Raw genomic sequence first — 21027 nt, forward strand, 5'->3', positions numbered from 1 at the left:
TTTTTTTTTGGACAAGTGATAATAATCTTTATTTATGACAAAACAGCACTAAGCTAGATCAGAATACATAGTTATAGATTGATCATCAGGTCGCTGATAATGTCTAAAATGGCATCGGTTTGGGTTGGCTTCGAAAATATGCAGAACTGCAGTCTGCCAGTCCCTGGCAAAAACTCCAATTTTAAAGGGAGTTCATGAAAACAGCAAAACTGACAACTCAGCTAAACAAAATCATAAGTTTATAAGTACCAAACAAACAATGCAGTATCAAAATTTGAACTTAGTAATTCTCTCTAAGGTTCCAAAGAAAATTGGAAAATAAAAAATGCACAGCATATGACAAAGGAAACATGACATGCAAAACCAAACCTTAAGGGTTCTGCTTTCGGTTGTGTGTAATGGTTTGATATTGTGTCAGAATTTCATCCAAACTTTGGTTCAACTTACAGATATCAAGTCAAATCACCAAAACCAAACCATAGATCTATACCACTCTTACTGACTTTATAGGCTAATGTGGAACCGGGGGAATATATTATGAATATCACTTTGGCAGCAAAGTAAGGATTACTAAGAAGCTTCTTGTGCTAGAACAAAATACTTGACAAAGTTTCACAATGCCTCTTGTCGAAATTCGGAGAAAAGTGGCTAGTCTTGTTTGTTGTCTATCGGTCCAAATTGCAATAACTAAGACTCTATCTCGCAAAGAGAATTAAAGGCTGTGAGAAGGCACGGGAGAAAATATGTTATTGATATTGGATGAACAATACAATACAAGAGGTCCTTATTTATAGCTATACTATACAAGGACATATTATTCTTCTACCAATGTGGGACAATACTACACTATATACATGCTGTAAACTAACACTCCCCCTCAAGCAGGTGCATACAAATCATATGTACCGAGCTTGTTACATATATAACCAATACGAGGACCAGTGAGAGACTTGGTGAAAATATCTGCAAGTTGATCATTCGACCTCACAAACTTTGTAGCAATCTCTCCTGAAAGTATTTTCTCTGAGGAAGTGACAATCAATCTCAATGTGTTTAGTTCTCTCATGGAACACCGGATTTGATGCAATATGATTGGCAGCTTGATTATCGCACACAAGTTCCATTCGACTGATTTCACCAAATTTCAACTCCTTGAGCAATTGTTTGGTCCAGACTAGCTCACATGTTGCCATAGCCATTGCTCGATATTCTGCTTCTGCACTAGACCGAGCAACTACATTCTGTTTCTTGCTCTTCCAGGACACCAAATTTCCTCCTACTAAAACACAATATCCAGACGTAGAACGTCTATCAGAAGGTGATCCTGCCCAATCAGCATCTGAGTATCCAATGATCTGCTCATGACCTCGATCCTCAAAGACCAACCCTTTGCCTGGAGCCGATTTTATATATCGAATAACGCGGACAACTGCATCCCAATGACTATCACATGGAGAATTCATAAACTGACTTACAACACTCACAGGATAAGAAATGTCGGGTCTAGTCACTGTGAGATAATTTAATTTTCCAACCAGCCGCCTATAGCTTGCAGGATCGCTAAGCGGCTCCCCCTGTCCTGGCATAAGTTTAGAATTCGGATCCATCGGAGTGTCAACAGGTCTGCAACCTATCATCCCCGTCTCCTCAAGAATGTCTAAAGCATATTTTCTTTGAGAAATAACAATACCTGAGCTAGACTGGGCAACCTCAATACCTAGAAAGTACTTCAATCTGCCTAGATCCTTAGTTTGGAAGTGCTGGAAGAGATGCTGCTTCAGATTGGTAATACCATCCTGATCATTGCCAGTAATAACAATATCATCAACATAGACTACCAGATAAATACAGAGACTTGAAGCAGAGTGCCGATAAAACACAGAGTGATCAGCTTCACTACGAATCATGCCAAACTCCTGGATAACCGTGCTGAACTTACCAAACCAGGCTCGAGGAGACTGCTTTAGACCATAAAGTGACCGACGCAAGCGACATACAAGGCCACGAGACTCCCCCTGAGCAACAAAACCAGGTGGTTGCTCCATATAAACCTCATCCTCAAGATCACCGTGAAGAAAGGCATTTTTAATGTCCAGCTGATAGAGGGGCCAATGACGAACCGCAACCATGGATAGAAAAAGGCGGACTGAAGCCACGGGAGAGAAGGTATCACTGTAATCGAGCCAAAATATCTGAGTATATCCTTTGGCAACAAGATGGGCCTTAAGTCGATCAATCTGTCCATCGGGACCAACTTTGACTGCATAAACCCAACGACAACCAACAGTAGATTTACCTGAGGGAAGAGGAACAAGCTCCCAAGTACCACTTGTATGTAAAGCAGACATCTCGTCACTCATAGCTTGTCGCCATCCTGGATGAGACAACGCTTCACCTGTAGACTTAGGGATGGAAACCGAGGACAAAGAAGATATAAAAGCATAATGGGGAGATGACAGACGATGATAGCTCAAACCGACATAATGAGGATTAGGGTTAAGTGTGGTCCGTATACCTTTCCGAAGTGCAATCGGTGTACTAGGAGCAGGGTCCGCAGCAGGAGCAGGGTCAGGTGCAGGACGAGAACCAGTTGGGCCTGATGGAAGACGCAAACGACGATGATAAGTCAAGAGTGGTGTTCATGTGGCTGGGGAACTAGGGGGAACAACACTAGACTCCTCAACGGTTGGTACGGATGAAACCTCTGTGGTCGAAGGTGGAGGAGGAGCTATAGTAAACTCCTCAAAGATCGGTATAGGTAAGACCTCAGATATATCATGGTGGTCAGCATAGGTAAAGAAAGGTTTAGACTCAAAAAATGTGACGTCAGCTGACATAAGGTACCTACGAAGATCTGGAGAATAACAACGATATCCCTTCTGAACACGAGAATAACCAAGGAAGACACACTTGAGAGCACGAGGAGCTAACTTATCTTTCCCAGGGGCTAAGTTATGAACAAAACACGTGCTCCCAAAAACACGAGGTGGAAGAGAGTATAAGGGTGACTGGGGAAACAATACTGAATGCGGAATCTGATTCTTGATGGGAGATGAAGGCATCCGATTAATCAAATAACAAGCTGTGAGAACTGCATCGCCCCAAAAACGCAACGGAACACGAGATTCAATTAGAAGTGTGCGAGCAGTCTCAATAAGGTGCCTATTCTTTCTCTCAGCAACCCCATTTTGCTGAGGGGTATAAGGACAAGATGTCTGACGAATAATTCCTTGAGAAGTCATAAACTGCTGAAATTGAGAAGATAAATATTCTAAGGCATTATCACTGCGAAAAATGCGAATAGAAACACCAAATTGGTTTTTGATTTCAGCACAGAAACTCTGGAATATAGAAAATAACTCAGAACGATCTTTCATTAAGAAAAGCCAAGTACATATTGAATAATCATCAATGAAACTGACAAAATAACGAAATCCCAAGGATGAACTGACTCTACTAGGACCCCATATATCAGAATGAACTAAGGAGAAGACAGACTCTGCATGACTCTCAACACTACGCGAAAAGGAGGCTCGGGTATGTTTCCTAAGTTGACACGACTCACAATCTAATGTAGACAAACTAGATAAACTAGGCACTATCTTCTGAAGTTTGGATAAACTCGGATGTCCTAAACGTCTGTGGATTAGATCTGGAGGATCTGTAACTAGACATGTTGTGGAAGGACTGAGTGAGTTAAGGTAGTAAAGGCCTTCTGATTCATGCCCTGTACCAATTGTCTGTCCCGTACTGCGGTCCTGCATAATAAAAGAATCGTCAATAAAATATATACCACAATGGAGGGCACAAGTCAAACAACTAACAGATGCAAGACTAAAAGGACAGTCAGGGACATAAAGAACGGAATCTAGGGTGATAGAAGACAAGAGATTAGCTTGTCCAACTCCTTTTGCCTTAGTTTGACATCCATTGGCTAAAGTAACAGTGGGAAGAGACTGTGAATATATGACAAAAGTGATATATTACCAGAGATGTGATCAGAAGCGCCTGAGTCCATGACCCATGGGCCAAGAGTGCTAGACTAGGAAACACAAGCAAAAGAATTACCAGTAACAGAAGTATCAGTCTGAGCAACTGAGGCTACTTGTGGAGATGTCTGCTTACTTGCTCGATACTGAAGGAGCTCATTATATTCTTCTTTAGATAAAGAAAATCCTTGGTTACCTGGAGTCTCGGTCTGAGCAATGTAAGCATTTTTGGGTGGACGACCATGTAAGGAATAGCACATTTCACGAGTGTGTCCAAGTTTGTGACAATAAGAACACTTGGGTCTAGATCTTCCAAAACGACCTCCTACTCGTCTATGCTCCATAGTTTGAGATGCCCGAGCATCCATTGTCTGGGATGCAAGAACAGAGGAATCAAGTATCTGTGATGAGATCACTAGTGGACTTGGTGCTGCAGCAAGGCGGAGTAATCGAGAGAATAATTCATCAACTGTCGGGACAGACGGACTAGCCAAAATCTGGTCGCGTACTGAATCAAGATCATTAGGAAGTCCAGCGAGAGTAAGAACGAGAAACATCTTTTGTCGCTGCTCTTGTTGTTTTTCCACACTAGCAGAAACTGGCATCAACTTCTCAAATTCCTCCATGACTGCCTGTACTTGACCCAAGTAAGTAGACATATCCAATTCCTGCTTCTTTAAGTTTGTCATCCGTGATATCACATCATAGAAGCGAGATATGTCATTAGTGTATAAGGTGCGTGCCTTTGCCCAAACCAAATAACATGTCTGGAATGGACGAAACAAGGGCATCAACTTGGAATCAATAGATCGCCACAAGATGCTACATAACTGAGCATCGATTTTTGCCCAAAGTGCTATTGCCTTTTCATCTCCATCGCTAGACTGTTTGATTAGATGATCTTGAACACCTTGACCTCTACACCATAACTCGACAGATGAAGCCCAAGCTAAGTAGTTTGAACCTCCCATTAAAGGTTCCGAGGTAATAATAGCACTAGAGCTTCCAGAACTCATGTTTCTAGACCCAAAAGCATCAAATCCCAAAGACATTGTTGTAAATTATTACCAAAAAGGAGAAAGAATCAACTGTAATCCACTGAAACAGTGTACGGAAACACAAAAATAGAATACTGAAATACTGTAGCTGCCGGAATCTACTGTAGCTGTCGGAATAGTACTGTAGCTGCCGGAAAAAACTCAAAGTTGTCGGAATGAAATGAAAACAGTAGGGGTAGGATCGGAATTACCAGGCGACCCAACTGTTCTGAAGGAATTTTCAAAAAAAACGGCCGGAAGTGGTCGTACGCGCCGGCGCGTGAGCTTCTGGTGGCGCGTGGAGGTGCGTGAGGAGCTGCTGCCGGAGTTTTTCACTGGGGTTTGGTCGCCGGACAGTTACGACTCTTGTGGTAGTGTTGGATTTTGCACAACACTAACAGAAATGAAGCAGATAGAAAACAGCCTTAAAAAAGTACTGATTTCTCTTTCCCGGAATCGCTGGAATTTATGCACAGCGATTTCTCTTTCCCGGAATCGCTGGAATTTATGCACAGCGATAAGTCTCTCACAATTGCTCTGATACCATGTGAGAAGGCACGGGAGAAAATATGTTATTGATATTGGATGAACAATACAATACAAGAGGTCCTTATTTATAGCTATACTATACAAGGACATACTACTCCTCTACCAATGTGGGACAATACTATACTATATACATGCTGTAAATTAACAAAAAGGTTTCGAACAGAAGAAAGGTATTGATTTTGACGAAATTTTCTCAAATGTTATCAAAATGACTTTTATTCGAACAATCTTAAGGTTGGCAGCTAGCCTAGATCTTGAAGTGGAGCAGTTAGACGTGAAAATGTCATTTACTCGAGGAATTCTTTTCTTAAAATAGTAATCATGGATTTCAAGATTTGGCATATAAAATAAGCACAGTGCGAGCTAACATATTTTTATGAGAAAGCAATACGAGCTAAGAAACAACAATAATTTCTATTTTTCTTCTATCCTCCATCACTGTATTAATTTGCAGACCTCTTTAAGTGATTCTAGGCTTTAAAATTTACCGTGTACGGGAGCCAATATGAACTCAAAATTATCTTTTAATTCAAATTCAGTATATATATATATATATATATATATATATATATATACATATATATATAAACAAAAAGAATCGAGGACAGAATTGTAAAAAAAAGTATATTTTCCAAGTAAGCTGAACAAAATCAACACGTTTTACATGTCACTAGAAAACATGTTCTAATCTTAAATCCATCGTGACCAAAATATTTCCGTAACATGACCCTCAACTGAGAGACACCATCAAAACCAGAAATGTCTTCCAACAGACTATCTTCAAAGCAAGTCAGTACTGAAACTCAACAAGAACTCACGCAAATGACAACTATGCTTCAATCCAAAACTTGTTAACTTAAGCTATTCTAGAAGTTCTCTAAACCTAGCGGTACTCTAGGCTCTCTACTGAGATAAATATTTAAACAAACTAAAATAACTCCTGGCTAAAACCAAATTTCATGCAGTGTACCAACACAACTTAGCCTTAATCTCAATTAAGAAAATAGTAAAAACAAAAATCTACTGTTGCTACTACTAGTAAGCCTCAATCCCTAGTTGAGGTAAGCTATATGAATCCTCAAAGTCCACTTTTTCATTCCAAAATATCAACAGCCAAGTTGAACCTTTCAAAATTAATCCAATAACAAACAGCACAACCATCAATCTTTTCTGAGGTTTTAAGCTTAAATCCAAGTAAACCATCACCTAATAATATCCCTAAGCAAAGTGAGACAATAATAACAACAACAACAATGCCTGATGTTTGGCTAAAAATCCATGTTTTTATATGTGAAGTGCCTTACATTTCGCCCTATTCTTGTTAATTCTAACGTGTTATGGGATGACTCGAGCTTAATTGTGGTGCTTATATGTGTAGGAGTCAATCGGAAATGATTTGGAAAGAATGTGTGCGATTTGAAGTCAAAACGGAAGAATTTTGAGGTATTAAGTGTTTGGTGTCCAGAAGGGTGCAAGGCACCAACTAAAATGATGGCATCCAAGTACCAAAATGCAGAAAAGTGGGTGTCCAGGTGGGAGCCTGGCGCCCCTCAAAACGGCAAAGGCAGCAGGCAAAAAATTTCACAGTCCAGCTTGGCGCCTCGCGCCAGCTGTGGCACCCAACCGCGGGACTTCTTCTATTTCTACTTGGAGAAGGTTATTTCGGTCATACACGTCCCTAATAAGTATAAAAAGATTTCTAAACCTAATATTTGGAGGTTGGACATTATTTGGAGGCAAGAACACCGTGTGGAGCAACTTTGGAGGCAAAAAACATCGAGTTCTTCGTTCCTTCATCCTTTCTTAGTAATTTATTTATGCAAAACACTTGTGTGATTTTTGTTATGACTATGAAATGGCTAAGCACTCTATTTTCTAGGGTTGTGGTTGTCATGAATATTGAAGTTTTATAATTACATCTTAGTTAATACGAATTATCATCTTTGGTTGTTTCTCTAATTCTAGTTTCAATTTGTGAATTGTGTGGCCACCAATTTGCCCACTATCTTTGCTATGCTTGGAAAAGCTATGTTTAGATTAGAGTAGAATTAGAGAGAGCTTGTTTATGAACTCGTGGCTCGGGAAATGATTTCGCGGTTAGGATAGGAATATACCTAATAGTCTTGCTCAGTTGAATGTCGTATTATATTGGTTCATGACCGATTCAATACTATAGGAATATAGGGTTGATATATTGCGGATAGACGGATAGTACTTGGGAATATGCTATTTATATAAACGATCTGGTCAACTAGTAACCATAGATAATTCGGATTAACAGGTGTAGTTACGAACTCAATAGGATTGATAAATCAACCACAACCCTGGAATCTTCATCTCCTCTGATTAAAGTCCAAATCACAATCCCTTGCTTCGTGTTAGTTTAGTTTATTACTTGTTTAATTTCGCAAAAGTAGATTAGTAAAAAAAATCATTACTTTTGATTACCTTGGGCAGTCAATTGAATTAGTTAAGCCTAGTTAACAATTACTCTTAGTCTTTGTGCGTTCGACATCCGACTTTCAAGTCACTTTATTACTTGACGGCTACGTATACTTGCGTGTACTTAGGGAATCAACAAGTTTTTGGCGGTGTTGCCGAGGACTTAACAATTGATTGTTTAATTGAGTTAATTTTTACAAGTTTTCTGTTCAAGTTTTGACCTTTTGATTTACCTGATCTGTCTCAGGTGCTTGTGGAGTGATCTTGTGGAGTGAATATCAGGGAAGAAGGACCAAGGTAAAGATAAACTTGAACCCTTTGAGCACGAACCTGAACGATTCTTCCACAAAAATAAGAAAGCAACAAAAGAAGCCAAGGTGGCTAAAGAAGCAACAAGGGCGGCAGCACACGGTAAGGAAAGTGAGAACCAACAAGCACTTGTTGAACTTCCACAACCAGTAAAAATGGCAGAAAATCAAGAACTACCAGTAATCGCAGTGCAAGGCCTAGCCTTGCAAATATGACACAAGTCATCTTTTGATTTACCTGATCTACCTCAGGTGCTTGTGGAGTGAATATCAGGGAAGAAGGACGAAGGTAAAGGTAAACTTGAACCCTTTGAGCACGAACTTGAACGATTCTTCCACAAAAATAAGAACGCAACAAAAGAAGGAGGCTAAAGAAGCAACAAGGGTGGCAGCACAGGGTAAGGAAAGCGAGAACCAACAAGCACTTGTTGAACTTCCACAACCAGTAAAAATGGCAGAAAATCAAGAACTACTAGTGATCGCAGCTGCAAGGCCTAGCCTTGCAAATATGACACAAGTCATCGTTAAGCCGGCCATCACCGGCCATTTTGAGCTAAAACAATACATGGTGCAACTGATATAATCCCAAGGTCAATATGTGGGATTGACAAATGAGGATCCGCAGAGGCATATTCAGAACTCTTTGGAAATAACAGATACCTACAATTTTCCAAATGTCTCTTCGGCATTATTTCCCTTTTCACTGTTGGGGGAAGCAAAGGAATGGTTACAAAAGGAGCCTGTGAATTCAATCAGAACCTAGGATGATTTGGCACGGAAATACTTATTAAAATCTTCCCCTCTCAGAAGACAAAATCGCTAAGGAGCCAGATTTGTGGATTCTAACAAAAAGAAGGCGAAACTCTTCGCCAAGCTTGGGAGCGATTTAAGAAGTTACTCAGAGACTGCCCACACCACGGTCAGACAGATGAGGTTTTGGGCCATACTTTCGTAGAAGGGTTAGATGAAGCTTCCAAAATGTACATAGAATCGGCCTGCAGAGGTATGTGCATGGAGAAACCATACGGGGAAATCTAGGCCTTGCTGAACAATTTCACTGCAAATGACCGGAACTGGCAAGGAGAGGGAGAACCAAGTAGAGCAATCAGGACTAAGACGGATGGTATGATCGGCATAGATGCCTTCACAGCTTTGAGAGCCGATGTAGCCAAGATAGCTAATCATGTTGGAAAGCTCTCTCAAGCACAAGTGCAACTGGTGCCGCATGTGCAACAAATAATAGTTTATTATGAGTTTTGTAGGCCACACGGGTGACCAATGTCCTATAAACCCCAAATCCATCTAATATGTGGGACAACAAACTAGATGTTCGATGAATCAAAACGCTCAGTATGGTAACACATACAATCCGAATTGGAGGAACCATCCTAACTTCTCATGGGTGGAAATCAGTGCAACAACAGGCCTCAAGGTGAAACCACCACAACAAGCAAAGGAAAGTATGACAGATATGATGAAAAGGCTCTTGCTCGATAACCAGAAGATAATGTCTAATAATCAACAGTTGCGAACAAAGTTCAGAAATCTAGAGAGGCAATCGGGCAGATGGCGAATAATCAAACACTAAATCTGCGGGAGCTCTCCCAAGCAATACAGAAAAAAAAATCCTCAAGTCAATGCAGTTACTTTGAGAAATGGGAGAGAACTGGTAGAGGCACCTAAGAAGAAAAGAAGGTTAACTGAGTTTGAGGTCGTCGCACTCATGGAGGAGTGCACTTCTAGGATCCAACATAAGCTTCCACAAAAGCTTAAGGGTCAGAGCAGCTTTACCATCCGTGTGAGGATTGGAGAGGTTAATATGGGCAGAGCGTTATGTGATTTAGGTGCAAGTATAAATCTGATGTCGTTATCAGTGTTCAAGCAATTAGGCTTAGGAGCTCAACGACCTACCATGGTAATGCTACAATTGGCTGATAGATCTTATGCATACCCCGAAGGAGTAATTGAGGATGTATTGCTACAAATTTGGAAAGTTTATCTTCCCAGTAGACTTCATCATCTTTGACTATTAGGCTGATGAGCGAGTTCCTATCATCTTGGGACGATCTCTTTTGGCCAGTGGAGATGCAATTATCAAAGTTCGAGAAGGTAAGATAATCATGAGGGCTGACAATGAAGTAGTCCTTAATGTGTACCGAGCCATTCAGTTGCCTCGTCATTACGAGGATCTTGCTATGATTTCTGTAGTGAAAGTAGACGAACCAGCCCTGAGGATGAGTGCATTTAAAGATGATGCACTAGAAAAAATACTGATATTGTTCAATCACATGAAACTTGAAGAAGAGGTTGAGGAGATGATGCACATTCTGGATGCATTATGTGAATACATTAGAGATGAACCAAAATTTGAGCCTCTAGATAGGTCAAGTGGTGCCCCGCCCAAGCCTTCCGTTGAGGAGGCTCCGAAATTGGATCTTAAACCCTTACCCTCTCATCTTCATTATGCATATTTGGGAAGTTCTAACACTTTACCTGTGATTGTTTCTTCTCATTTGTCTAACTTCCAGGAAGAGAAGTTGTTGAGGGTGCTAAGGGAGCACAAGCGCCCCATTGGATGGACAATGTCTGACATATATGGTATTAGCCCGCATTCTGCATGCACAAAATACTCAGGGAAGAAGTACATAAGCCTAGCGTGGAACATCAGCACCGCCTGAATTCGATCATGAAAGAGGTGGTAAGAAAAGAAGTGATTAGTGGCTCGACGCATATGTTGTATTTCCTATCTCCAACAATAAGTGGGTAAGACTTGTCCAATGTGTACTTAAAAAGAGAGGTATGACTGCTGTAGTGAATGAACAAAATGAATTAATCCCAACTAGGACGGTAATTGGTTGGCAAATATGCATAGACTACAGGAAGTTGAATAATGCTACACGTAAAGATCACTTCCCCCTTCCCTTTATAGATCAAATGCTTGACGGGTTAGCCTGATAAGAATACTACTATTTCCTCGATGGCTACTCGGGGTATAATCAAATTGTTATTGCCCCGGAGGATAAAGAGAAGACCACTTTTACATGCCCTTATGGCACTTGTGCATTTAAGAGAATGTCATTCGCGTTATGTAATGCACCTGCGACTTTTCAAAGGTGTATGATGGCAATTTTCACCGATATGGTGGAACGATTTGTTGAGGTCTTTATGGATGATATTTCTATGTTTGGTCCTTTTTTTATGAATGTTTAACCAATCCCGTTAAAGTACTTGCTAGGTGTGAGGAGACTAATCTTGTGTTGAACTGGGAGAAGTGTCATTTTATGGTGCGAAAGCATAGTGTTGAGGCACAAGGTGTACAAAGACGGGCTGGAAGTTGACAAGGCTAAGGTGGAAGCAATCGAAAAGTTACACCACCAATTTCCATGAAAGGAGTCCGAAGTTTTCTAGGACATGCAGGTATATATCGCTGATTCATTAAGGATTTCTCAAAAATTTCATCTCCATTCTGCAGGTTGTTAGAAAAGGATGTGTCGTTCAAGTTCGACGATGCTTGTCTGAAGGCATTCGAGGAGCTAAAATAGAAGCTAGTGAGTGCACCAATTAGAGTGGCTCCGGCCTGGAATGAGCCATTTGAGCTAATGTGTGATGCCAGCGGTGGTGCAATTAGGGTCGTGTTGGGCCAAATGAGGAACAAAGTGTTTCACTCCATTTACTACGCAAGCACGACTCTTACTCCTGCTCAAATAAATTATATTATGACCGAAAAGGAGTTGCTTGTTGTAGTTAAGGCATTTGATAAATTTCGAGCTTACTTGGCTGGCACCAAAGTCATCGTCTACACATACCATTCCGCCATTAGGTATTTGTTTGAAAAAAAGATGCTAAACCGAGGCTAATTCGGTGGGTTTTACTCTTGCAGGAATTTGACTTGGAGATCCGAGACCATAAAGGAACAGAGAATCAAGTGGTCGATCACATGTCCAGGTTGGAAACTCGGAATCATGTGGTTGAGGGAGGTGTGATCAATGAGACCTTTCCTTATGAGCAGTTGTTGCAGTCCCAAACAAATTCGGTTCGGCTATTTAAATCCCCACTGACCATGTTACTCCATTTAAATCATTCATGCCAATAATAAGCAAATATAAATAATAAGTACTCGAAGTTATATATATTTTCTAAACATAAATATCTCGGAAAAGGTTAAAGCACTCCTAGAAAGCATAAGACCGTAAAAGTGCTAAGTCTAAAACATATTCTCACTAATATCTATAGCTAAGTGGGACCATCAAACCCAAAAATATCTTCCAGCCATTACTAACAATCCAATACTTTCACACAACAACCATCCTGCAATCCCACACTAACTAGAATTCTACAATATGAATCCTCAATACCCATTTCCCTCCATTTGAACCCCTTTCATTCCAATACTCAATAGCAACTTTCGACGAAACTCAAAAACAAAAATGAAAACAGACAAATATCAACACTACTATAATAACAACAACATCAAAAAAATCTTAGTCTGAAACAAGTTGGGGGCAGCTATATGAATCCTCACTGACCATGTTACTCCATATAAATCATTTCAATTCATCAAAATAACAATGAGCCAGATAGAAATGTGCAAACTTGATCGAATAACAAATACGAGAAAAGGGAGTTCTAATGTGGGGTGGGGTGGGGGGGTGTTGGTACCTAAGACGCGTGCCGGAGGAAAAGGGATTCATGATTGGTGAAATTGCAGAGAAATCTATCGATCAGATCCAGAAAGTGTATAGATTCTTTTAACTGTTTTGTTTTCTCTCCAACTTGATCAACCCCACAATAATAAATGGAGTTTTTAGGCTCCCGCCATTACGGCTCAATAAAATTGAAAAAGTTTCTGTGAGATGAAAGGAAATTTTTCGGATTGGAGATGAAAATTGAAGGATCTGAGAATGAATTCAGTGGGGTTCTTGGCAGAGTTTTGGATCTGGAAATGGAAAATAAGAACAAGAACAGGGGGAGAGAGAGAGAGAGAGAACGTATTACAGAGTGGAAAAATATATATATGTGCGAATTAATTAAGTTTAGTATAGCACTATGTTTTTCTTTTTAGGAAAAAAGGAAATTTGGGTCAGTTTTGAGGCACTTTTTTATGTTTTGAAGCAGGAATCTTTTTTTAAGTAATAACTATTCAAACAATTTTCTTTTACGGATATATTTTCCAAAAGGTTTTTTTCCCCTCAACCTTTAAAAGGGTTAAGAAACCTCTGAACTGATGACAAAGAAATATGATAAGTGACCACAAAATCAGGGAGGGGCGGGCATGATTCATACATTCTTAATTAGACATGATTAGTTTTATGTAAATTAAATTCAAATTGATCGGATCCTAAAGTCTTTTAATAAGCTTTATACTTGAATTAGTCGAATCACCAAACGAATATCGAACCTCACAAGAAAAAGAAAAAAAAAAAAGCGACTATAGAAGCTTCAAGCTTGAATGTTTTAGTTTTTACATTGTATATGCATGTTCTTTGTTGACCATTTTATGTTTCTTTTGAATGAATAGGATTTTTATTACTATCATACTTAACTAGCTATGATTATTATGCTAGAAAAGAATTTATCAACTTTGTTTATCATAATAAGTGTTGAGTTAATAACATAACTTAAAAACAAACCAGTTTGAAGCTATGTGTACAAATATTGTCAAAAAACATTTTGAGTGCGTAGCTACTTATCCCTTTTCTCTTCTTCTTATTTCTTTGTTTAATGCATCTGTTAACTTTATCATTTGTTTTCTTCTTATCATAATATTGTTATCTCTTTAATATTGTTATATATGTTTGATCTTTGATATTTTGTGTGCGGTGGTGGAGACAGGTTTTCAATTAAAAGACACTGTGGCCACTGGGAATTGAACCAACAACCTTACAAAGGTTTTGAAGCTCCTTGACCATTGAACTATGCTTTTGGGCTGAGTCAGGATTTAAAATATAAAATATAGAGGTACAAATCGGATTTTGCCTTATACGTATAGTGTAATTTGTTTTTCAATATGTATTTTCTGTAAATAATGAAACAATAAACTTTTTGAAACAGGAAAACAAAAACAGAAAATTAGCAAGAAAAGAATGTCGAAATAATTTCTGAAAAAATAATTTCGGAATAAATCTATCCCACTAAATGCATAGTGTGTCCTTAAGGAAATTATTCCCCTAAAGTGTCCGATGTGCTGGAATATTATACTCTCAGGATATAACGATTTAACTCACCGGAGTGTTAGTACCAAAAACGATGATGTAACAGCGAACCACTCGAAGGTTATAAAACACACTGAAGATTCTGTGCAGAAGAAGAAGAATAGAAAATTTCGTAAGGAAAGATTATGGGATTCAAAGCATATTTATAGACTTTCTTGCACTGTTTCTGAAAAGGTTTGCAACCTTTCAGAAAACAACCATGGATGCTGGAACAGACTGTTTGAAATATTGCGGAAAAACAAATTTAAAATAATCCGGGAAAGAAAACGGGCATGACCGGACCGGGTCGCGGGTCATGGGTTGTCTGGATTGAATTTTTGTTAATTAATTTAATTAATTAATTGAAAGGAATTTTGTCCAAAAAGATTAATCGATCTTTGACTAAATCCAAATCCAAATCTGAATCCGAATCTGAATCGTCGCGGGTCATGGATTATTCCGGATTGAATTTTCGTTAATTAATTTAATTAATTAAATAAATAATTGAAAGGAATTTTGTCCAAAAAGATTAATTGATCTTTGACCGAAGCCGAGCGAGCGACGACGACGACGCGGGGCTTGCCTTCTTCTTAACTCTTTAAGAGCTAGAAGAAGAGCAATTTGTATATATATACCCATCAAAAGCCTTTTCTTCCTCCAATATGGGACAATGTCCCTTTGTCAAGGAGGGAAACTCAAATATTTTATTTTCACTCCATTTTCCATTCACCCTATTTAAGCTACACCAAGCTTAAAATTAAGCTAAACCAAGCTTAAAAGCCCAACATAATTTTCCGGCGACCCCTTCCGCTACCCTAAATTTGCCCCAGTCTGTTTGATGCTTATATCTCTTTTTCCTTACTTTCTCTCTTTGTTGTTATGAAATTAACATAAACATGAAAAATTCAACTGCTAAAAGATGGATTAAAGCTCGAAGACTCAACTATAAAAGGAGATACTAGAGAATAAAGAAAGCAACAATTGAAGCATTGGGGCATAAAAATTCTAAAATACTTTTCATTCCAAAGCTCACAACTCTATCACTATTGCATTCACTTCTCAGCACTGTGCTTTAGAAAACTATCTCATCTGTTAGAATAGTAAAACCCCTTCATTGTAATTAGAAAAATGTGAAGTTATAGTCTCTCTACCGTTGAGAAGAGTTAGGCAAGAGTTTGTTGGTGGTAAAGCAAATATAAAACCACACTTGATGCATATTCATTCGCGGTGATCAAGAAACTAAGTAGGCGTTTGGAAATAAAAATTATAATTTTTGGAAAAAGTAGTATCTATCTATCTATAATTAAAAGTAGAAGAAAAGCAATCTCATTAAGCTAAGTGGCATAACCACAAAAAGTCAAGTGGCATTGTTAAAATAAAATAAACTAACTTTCTAACTAAAAAAAACTTTTGAATTTTAAATTATGAATTAACTAGTTACTATATTTGAATTAATAAATATAAACATCTTTTAATTATCTATAATAATAAACATAAATATTTTTAAAAAACTACCCATTCAAATTATGGAATAGTTTCTAGTTGAAGTTTTAAAATAATTTTTAAAAATAAAAAATAAGAAAAAATCTATCTATAATTAAATGTAGAAGAAAACAAAATCTCATTAAGCCAAGTGGCATAACCAAAAAAAGTCAAGTGGCATTGTTAAGACAAAATAAACTACATTTTTAACTAAAAACCTTTTTGAATTTTAAATTTTGAATTAATTAGTTACTCTATTTGAATTAATAAATATAAATATCTTATAGTTATTTGTAATAAAAAACAAAAATATATATAAAAAAAATACCCATTCAAATTATGGAGTAGTTTCAAGTTGAAATTTTAAAATAATTTTAAAATAAAAAAATAAAAATTCAAATTGAATGGGCAGTAGTTGTAAAATAATTATATGATGCCAAGTGGCGTAACCATAAGACGACAAGTGTATATTTTTAGGACAAAACTCCAACAAAATTAGAGTTTTAAAATTATTTTTAAAAACACGAAACTAAAAAAATAAAATAAATTATCAATTCAAATTGGGAGTAGTTTCACATTAGAGTTTTAAAATCTATATCTATATAGAATTGGAGAAGCAAATCAATGTGATGATTCCAAATGGCACAATTTAAAATTCAATAAGTATCAAATTTTAGGACAAAATTAGTAAGTTAGTTAATAACTAGTTACTCTTTTTGCATTTGAATTTAAAATAATTAAATATCTATATACTTTTAAGACATTCTATTATAATATATATATATATATATATATATATATATATATATATATATATATATATATATATATATATATATATATATATATATATATATATATATATATAAAACTTCAATGTAGAGATATATAATTGATAAGACTAGAAAGTTTTGAACAACAATTCATATGGTCATGCTATATGGATAATATAAAACTAAAGACAAAACATAAATAATATTTTAAAGAAATAAATAGAAGTTATAAAGATATAATTTAACTTCTTATGTAGTAATCTTAATAAAAAATTAAACCTCCATATCAAGTACAAATGGAGAAGCAAATCAATGTGACGATGCCATGTGTCAAAATTTAGGACAAAATTAATTAGTTTAGTTAATAATTAGTTACTCTTTTTGAATTTGAATTTAAAATATAAATATCTATATAATTTTAAGGAAACTATTATAAAAAAGAATATATATATATATATATATATATATATATATATATATATATATATATATATATATATAACTTCAATGTAGAGATATATAAAATAATAAGACTAATTTATTCTTTGAGATGAGAAAGTTTTTTAATAATAATTCATGTGGTCATGTTGTATGCTATATGGATGAGATAAAACTAAAGACAAAACTAAAAAATAATTTTAATAAATAAACAAAATATATAAAGATATAATTTAACTTCTTATGTAGTAAAAAAAATTAAACTTTCATATTAAGTACAGATGGGAAGAAGAATTCAATTTATTTCTTAATTAAAATAATACAAAAATAATAATAATTACAATTATTAGAAGATTTAAGACATATTAAAAGAACTTCTCTATTTAACATTTGAACTAATTTAACACCATTCATTTAGAAAAATAATATAATAATATTCGTACTATAGATAAACACTAGATGGAATATTAAAATATTGTAGAATAAAAACTAATGTATATAGAGGAGAATAGATATAATATGACTCTAACGTCACTTTAAATTTATTTGATAAAATTAATTAGTAAATAAATAATATTCGAAAATATTATTGATAAATTTAAATATTGAAATAATTACGAGAAAGTCATACAAGATAAATTCAAGATATGATACATAAGATAATCATAAGATACTGGTAATAAATAGAACTCATAATTTCATAATGAAAAATATAAAAAATATAAAGATACTATTAGAATATTATACATAAGATATGCATATTATGTATATAACACAAACTAATAATTATTAAAAATATTGGTAGGTTTTTTATAAAAATAATTAAAGGCTTGTCTCTTTATATTTTTGATGAATTCAAAATCATAATTTAGTAAAAAAATATTACGTTATTTAAATTTTCAATAAACTACAAATGAGAAACTAATCAAATATTACACTAGAAAAGAATGTACGAAAAAGGGAGATTACGATAATTTTATGATATTTATATTTTGAATTAATTAAAAATTAAATAAATAAAATTCAAAATAATTATTGATAAATTTAGACCATTGAAGAATTTTGAACAGTATAACATAAGTTTTTAAAAAATAAAAATATTTTTAGAGTAAAAATATATATATTTATGTTATATTAAAAGAGAAGTAGTATCAAGATATTAAGCCAACTGACAAGTTAATAAAAAGTTACACTAGTAAATGTATAATACTAAGTACTTGCTAATTTAATAAAGAATAAATAAGGAACAAATAATTTATTTGATTATTATATGATGTATCTTTAGATTTTGTATAAATTTTATTATATTTATGGACACTATATTAAATAATAAAATAACAACTAAAACTTATTAAATTAATATTATATATTAGATCATAATTTTATAAGATTAATATTCTGTCAAACTATCCGCGCATCGCGCGGGTTCTAACACTAATTTGAAGTTAAATTGAAAAATAGTATTTAAAATTTGACATTATATTTGGACATGTGTTTCATTTGGAAAAATATTGCAATTTTGTGAGTACGGAAAAAAGTTTTTCTGAAGATTTTTAAAAAGTGGTATGAAAAAACTCAATTCGAAAATATTCAAAAAACTTATAAACTATCATGGACAAATATATTTTTGATATTTTTTTTAAAGTGTATCAAATCAGATGTTATTTGTGCTCAATAAAACAAAAAGTTGATCACAGTACAATCCCTTCAAGTTGAAAAGACATTAGATTAAGCACTATATTGGTGAATAGAACCAGTATAAAATTTGGGTTGTCTTCTTCTTTGAAATCTTACATTTTTTATTATTATTGACCACTAGTAACTTAATTGTTTATGTTTAATTAACTTATAAGTTTTGCATGTGCTAATGTTGCTCAAAAGAACAATTTCTTATTGTCCAAAGCTAAATTTGTAGAAATGGCATGGGATAGCCATTTTTAATACAGTATTTAATTTTTATCCAGTATTTTTAATGCTGAGCAAAAATAACCACTACTGTATTAAAATTAATAAGAAAAGACGTTTTATCCTTTCTTTATGAGTGCTGTGTAAATATTAAGGACATGGTATCCTTAATATTTACACTGCACACATGAAGTTAAGGACGCCATGTCCTTAATATTTACACTGCACATATGAAGTTAAGGACATGATGTCCTAAAGTTTAACAACGGAATGTGTAAATACAGGACACTTTGTCCTTAATATTTACACAACATTCGTGAAGTTAAGGACACCACGTCCTTAATAGTTACACAACACTCATAAAGTTAAGGATACTATGTCCTTAGCATTTACACTGCACACATGAAGTTAAAGACACTATGTCCTTAATATTTACACAACACATATGAAGTTAAGGACACGAGGTCCTAAAGTTTAACAACAGAAGGTGCAAATACAGGTTAAGGACATTATGTCCTTAACATTTACACTGCACATATGAAGTCAAGGACGCCATTTCCTTAACATTTACACTGGACATATGAAGTTAAGGACATGATGTCCTAAAGTTTAACAACGGAAGGTGCAAATACATGACACTTTGTCCTTAATATTTACACAACATTCATGAAGTTAAGGACGATATGTCCTTAATATTTACACAATACTCATAAAGTTAAGCGTATTTTTGCCCGGGCTGGTAAAAATATATTAAGCACTGGCTAAAGAGTAAATACATTTTAAACAGTGGCTAAAGAGTAAAGATATCTCTAATTAGTGGTTAACTGTGCACTTCTCCCGTTAAATTTTGCCAAAAAGAATTTTACCTTCTCTTTAACACCCGTTGAACATCGTATATCAACTTCTAAACCAAATCCAAAGTGGTCCTAACGTGTCAAACAAAATAGATCATAGGGTTAATATTTCAACAACGTGACTTCGAGGGACAAAAGAATAAATTTTACTAGTCGGACATTATGATAAAGGCAAAATACCTTAAACCCCCTAAATTTGGTATGCATTATCGGTTACATACTTGAACTATCTGTAATCTTAATTACCCCTATACTTAGTTATTCGATAGTTGTTACCCCTTAGACTATCTCATCCCAGGAAAGTGGCAAGAGCTCGTCTGCCGCGTGAATTTTCCTGTCCATGTGGCATTTTTTTGAAAACTTTTGAAAATTAAAATATATTTTTTACCTTTGTAAGCGTGTTCCTTTTTAGATAATCCCTTTTCGGATAATATTTATAGTAAAACTTGGCTAAAACTACATTATTTAGGCAATTTTTTTTTATTTGGCTAAAAATAATAAAGTTTTAGTTATTCTTTATTGAATTTGACCTGAAAATAAAGATTTATACAGTTGAAATAAATAGTCAAGGCATTTAAACATATATAAAAAATACATATATTGAACTTTATTATTTTGGCTATAATTTTTTATATAGTTCTAAATTATATGGAGCTCTAAAACTATATTTTTTTTTGGGGATAGATTTTACCTGACAAAGTAAAAATACACAGTTAAAATAAATAGCTATTATATCAAAAGAAGAAATAAAAAGAGAGTACAATTACAACATCACTATTCTGGCTATACCTTTTTATTTTGTAAGAAATAATGGAGTTGTAGCCAAATTTTTTTTAGTGATTTGACTCGAAAATAAAAATATATAATTAAAATAAATAGACATTATATCTAAAGAAAAAACAGAAAATACATAACTAGTACTTCATTATTTTTGCTAAAAGTTTTTCATCCGGCTAAAATGATGGAGTTCCAATCAAAATTTTTACATTTGACCCAAAAAAAAAATACAGTTGGAACAAATAGACATTATATTTATAGAAGAAATTAAAAAGAATAAAA

At 35.1% G+C, this 21027-nt stretch overlaps 1 protein-coding gene and 1 non-coding gene across 2 annotated transcripts in view; both read right to left on the reverse strand.

Moving 5' to 3' along the window:
- The window catches only part of LOC107773525 (AP-1 complex subunit gamma-2), a 29969-nt gene extending 16617 nt beyond the window's left edge, over positions 1-13352 (reverse strand). The window contains exon 1 of the mRNA XM_075247119.1: positions 12985-13352. Coding sequence (XP_075103220.1) covers positions 12985-13016 — 32 coding nt within the window. The 5' untranslated portion in view covers positions 13017-13352. The remainder of the gene's footprint in view (positions 1-12984) is intronic.
- On the reverse strand, positions 9142-9248 carry LOC142178627 (small nucleolar RNA R71). Its single transcript, XR_012706898.1, has one exon. It is a non-coding gene; the product is annotated as a small nucleolar RNA R71 (small nucleolar RNA).
- Positions 13353-21027: the final 7675 nt, after the last annotated feature.

Source organism: Nicotiana tabacum, chromosome 24 (genome assembly GCF_000715075.1).
Source record: "Nicotiana tabacum cultivar K326 chromosome 24, ASM71507v2, whole genome shotgun sequence".
In the NCBI taxonomy this organism is placed as follows: Eukaryota; Viridiplantae; Streptophyta; class Magnoliopsida; order Solanales; family Solanaceae; genus Nicotiana; species Nicotiana tabacum.